Here is a 4,002-nt window from a genome sequence, read left to right on the forward strand (position 1 = left end):
CAAGTCATCAAAGGGCCAAGTTGGAAGACCCCTGACATAATGTGAGGGAGAAATAATGCTAACTCAGAAAGAGCTAAACCGATGTTTCTCAACCTCGGCCATTTTAAGAGGTGTGGACTTCAACTCCCAGAATTCCTCAGCCCGCGTGCCTGGCTGAGGGATTCTGGGAGTTGAAGTCCACAAGTCATCAAAGGGCCAACTTGGAAGACCCCTGACATAATGTGAGGGAGAAATAATGCTAACTCAGAAAGAGCTAAACCGATGTTTCTCAACCTCGGCCATTTTAAGAGGTGTGGACTTCAACTCCCAGAATTCCTCAGCCCGCGTGCCTGGCTGAGGGATTCTGGGAGTTGAAGTCCACAAGTCATCAAAGGGCCAAGTTGGAAGACCCCTGCAATAAATATTTCAAAGAAGTGCCTCTTTGAAGGACGAAAGGTGAAAAAGGGGGGCTGATGTCTTTCCCTGACGTCTTGCGTTGCAATTTTTTCATCCACTTAACAACCTCTGAAGTAGGCTAGATTTCCCCCCCCCCCCCAAAAAAAAAAACTTCACGGTCCCAAATTTCCTTGGCTTACAAAAGCAAAATTCTGGGCAAGTTAGTGAGGATCAGGTGATCAGCCTGACACAACAGAGCTCGCTGACTCCTGCACACCCACCTTAAACCTATCCTGCCTTTCGCAAAGGCTTCCGTTGGGCATCGGGGCCCGGCACTTGTGTGTCACGGGTTCAAATTTGCCAGCGTAGGTGATGTACCGACTTTTGAGCATCTCCGAGAGCTCTTTGTTTTCTACTTCTTCATCGACTTCGCTCGGTGCCCAGAAACGATGCTGAGAAGAAAACCTAAGAGAGGACAAAAATGCAACAATAAAGACCGACATAAATTCCTCTGTGTGCTCGTGACGCCCCGCTCTGGAATTAAGGAGAAACTTCCTAACAGTGAAAACATTTAACCAGTGGAACAACCTGCCTCCAGAAGTTGTGGATGCTCCATCCAACACTGGAGGTTTTCAAGAAGAGACTGGATAGCCATTATCATCATCATCATCATCATCATCATCATCATCAATCTTTTATTCATTAGACATGAACCAACAATGGAGGTTTTTAAGAAAAGACTGGATAGTCATTTGTATGAGATGGTATAGGGTTTCCTGCCTGAGCAGGGGGTTGGACTAGATGACCTCCAAGATCCCTTCCAACTACTACTACTACTACTACTACTACTACTACTACTACTACTACTACTACTACTACTACTACTACTTCATAATAATAATAATAATAATAATAATAATAATAATATCATTATTATCATTATTATTATGAAGTAGTAGTAGTAGTATAATAGTATAGTATAATAATAATAATAATAATAATAATGTTATCATTATTATCATTATTATCTTTTATTCATTAGACATGAACCTCAGTCAACTGAACATTCAAATTGACTGGCAATTATTATTATTATTATTATTATTATTATTATTATTATTATTATTATTTGTAGTCATAGTCGTAGTCGTAGTCATAGTAGTAGTAGTAGTAGTATCTAATAAATGGCTGAGTTTAGTGGCCCCCAAAAGACATCTTAATTTATCTGCAGGGAGTCCTTGACTTATGAACACAACTGAGCCAAAATTTATATCACTAAGCGAGACATTTGTGAAGCGAGCATCGCCCCGTTTTGCGACGTTTCCTGCCAGAGTTGTTAAGTGAATCGCTGCAGTTGTTAAATTAGTAACACGGTCATTAAATGAATCTGGATTCCCCCATTGACTTTGTTTGTCAGGTCGCAACAGGGGATCACGTGACCCGGGGACACTGTGACTGTCGTAAGTGTGAGTCAGTTGCCAAGCATTTGAATTTTGATCACGTGACCCTGGGGGGGGGACGCTGCTACGGCCGTAAGTGTGAAAAATGGTTATAAGTCCCTTTTTTCAGGGCCGTTGTAACTTTGAATGGTCGCTGATTTGAGGACCCCCAGTACAAGCTAATTTCAATCAAGAGGTGTTTGAAGTGATTCATTTCCAGAAATGTTCCTTTCCTCGGTTATTAGATTCGCTATCTGGAGTCCTCCAGAATAAAACTCTTTTTTTAAAAAAAAAAAAGAGTTATGTGATTATATAAACAGAAAAACAGAAGTATTGTGATGTTGTTGAAGTTCCAAATGTCAGCAGAGACTAAGGAAGACCAAATCAAGCCATCCAAAATCTGCTGTTTCTGGAGATGATCATCACACGGCAACCCAGACAGAATACAACCTCTCCTCTCCTTGATTTGGAAGGGGTTGGACTAGAAGACCTCCAAGGTCCCTTCCAGCTCTGTTATTCTGTGATTATGAGAAGGGTCTTTGAGCGATGAAAGCAAGTTTGGAGCTTGGTTCAAAGGAAAAACTATTAATGATGGTGGAAGTTATTTCTCCCCCCCCCAAAAAAAAAATGACAATGAAAATTGAAAGAAGGCAGGAAAAAAAAGTCTTGATTTCTGATACCCAAAACAGCCGTATTGTTGACATCTTATGCCCCCTAGCGGATTAAGAGTAAGCTTTCCTGGAAATTTAACCAATATTGATGACCACCACTTATTTTCCCATTTCTATAGCAATTCCCAAAGGTGCTTTTTCCAAAAGACAACTGCATTTTCTTGTTTTTTTTTTCCTTGAAAACATTTCGCTTCTCACCTAAGGAGCTTCTTCGGTTCTTTACTGAGTTTGCAATTTTAAAATACGGCTGCTGGACGAGGGGAAGGACATTGCTTCACAAGAATCAGGCTTCAGATTTTAGCAAGAAGCAAGCCCCAGGGCCTGGCTAACCAACCCCCCCCCCCGCCCCCAAGGGATAATCAGCAGAACGTATGTGCCCCGCTGTGCAAATTGCCACACAAAAGACAAACACCTAACAATTAGTCATAATAAAAGCCAGATGTTTCGTCCTGTTTCTATAGAAACGTATGTCAGGTTTACTAAATGTAGTAGACCACTCTGTATCCTTATCCTCCAAGGCCCCTGAAGGCAGGAGAAGAAGCAACGGGTGGAAACTAATTCAAGGAGAGAAGCAACCTGGAACTAAGGAGGCATTTCCTGGCAGTTGAGGACAATTAACCAGTGGAACCACCTGCCCCCAGAAGTTGTGAGTGCTCCCAAACTGGAAGTTTTTAAGAAGAGGCTGGACAGCCATTGGTCTGAGATGCTATAGGATCTCCTGCCTGAGCAGGGAGCTGGACTAGAAGACCTCCAAGGTCCCTTCCAACTGTTATTCTGTTCTATCTTGGCCAAGGGTAGGCAACCTCGGCTCTTTTATGACTCATGGATTTCAACTCCCAGAATTCCTGAGTCAGCACAGCTGACTCAGGAATTCTGGGAGTTGAAGTCCATGAGTCATAAAAGAACCGAGGTTGCCTATCCCTGACCTTGGCCAACGGATCTCAATGGAAGGTGATAGAATAAAGGAAATTGAACGGCCTGTTAAATGTGGTTGGCAGGCATTTGGCCCGCGAGCCGTAATTTTCAAGAACAGCCGCCCCCCACGCCGAAAGAGAAAACTTTTCCATCAGTGTGTGCTGCCCGCTCTAACACTTGCCGTGGACACACGAACCTCACAATCGGTACAAACGCTACGAGGGGCGCAAAGAAACATGGAAAGAGACGCCCTCGGCATCGCGAGGCGAGAGGGAAAGACCTGCACGTGGGCTGGAGAACAGGGGAAAAAGGGCGCGATGCCATCCAGAATGGAAATGGAAACGGGCTGGTCACACAGCAGGAGAACCGAGGCGGTCCTGGAACAGATCCCATTTGATCAAAAGCCTCCACGAAAGAGACCTTAAGCAAGATGGAGCGACCACATCAGCCAAGTATGACGGGCCCAACTGGCCAAGGGGAGCCCAGGACCGTAGGGGCTGGAAACAGGCGGAAGAGGCCTTCATCCTGCAGTGGATGGACAATGGCGAGGAGGAGGAGGAGGAGGAGGAGGAGGAGGAGGAGGAGGAGGAGGAGGAGGAGGA

General features: G+C 44.4%; 1 protein-coding gene across 1 annotated transcript in view; it reads right to left on the reverse strand.

Moving 5' to 3' along the window:
- Positions 1-4,002, reverse strand: part of LOC107300966 (UV-stimulated scaffold protein A-like) — a gene marked incomplete at its 3' end in the record, with an annotated part of 8,175 nt that overhangs the window by 1,511 nt on the left and 2,662 nt on the right. Inside the window, exon 4 of the mRNA XM_015830244.1 lies at positions 657-840. Coding sequence (XP_015685730.1) covers positions 657-840 — 184 coding nt within the window. The remainder of the gene's footprint in view (positions 1-656; positions 841-4,002) is intronic.

The sequence above is a fragment of the Protobothrops mucrosquamatus genome, unplaced genomic scaffold, assembly GCF_001527695.2.
Source record: "Protobothrops mucrosquamatus isolate PMUCROS unplaced genomic scaffold, P.Mucros_1.0 scaffold9372, whole genome shotgun sequence".
NCBI lineage: Eukaryota > Metazoa > Chordata > Lepidosauria > Squamata > Viperidae > Protobothrops > Protobothrops mucrosquamatus.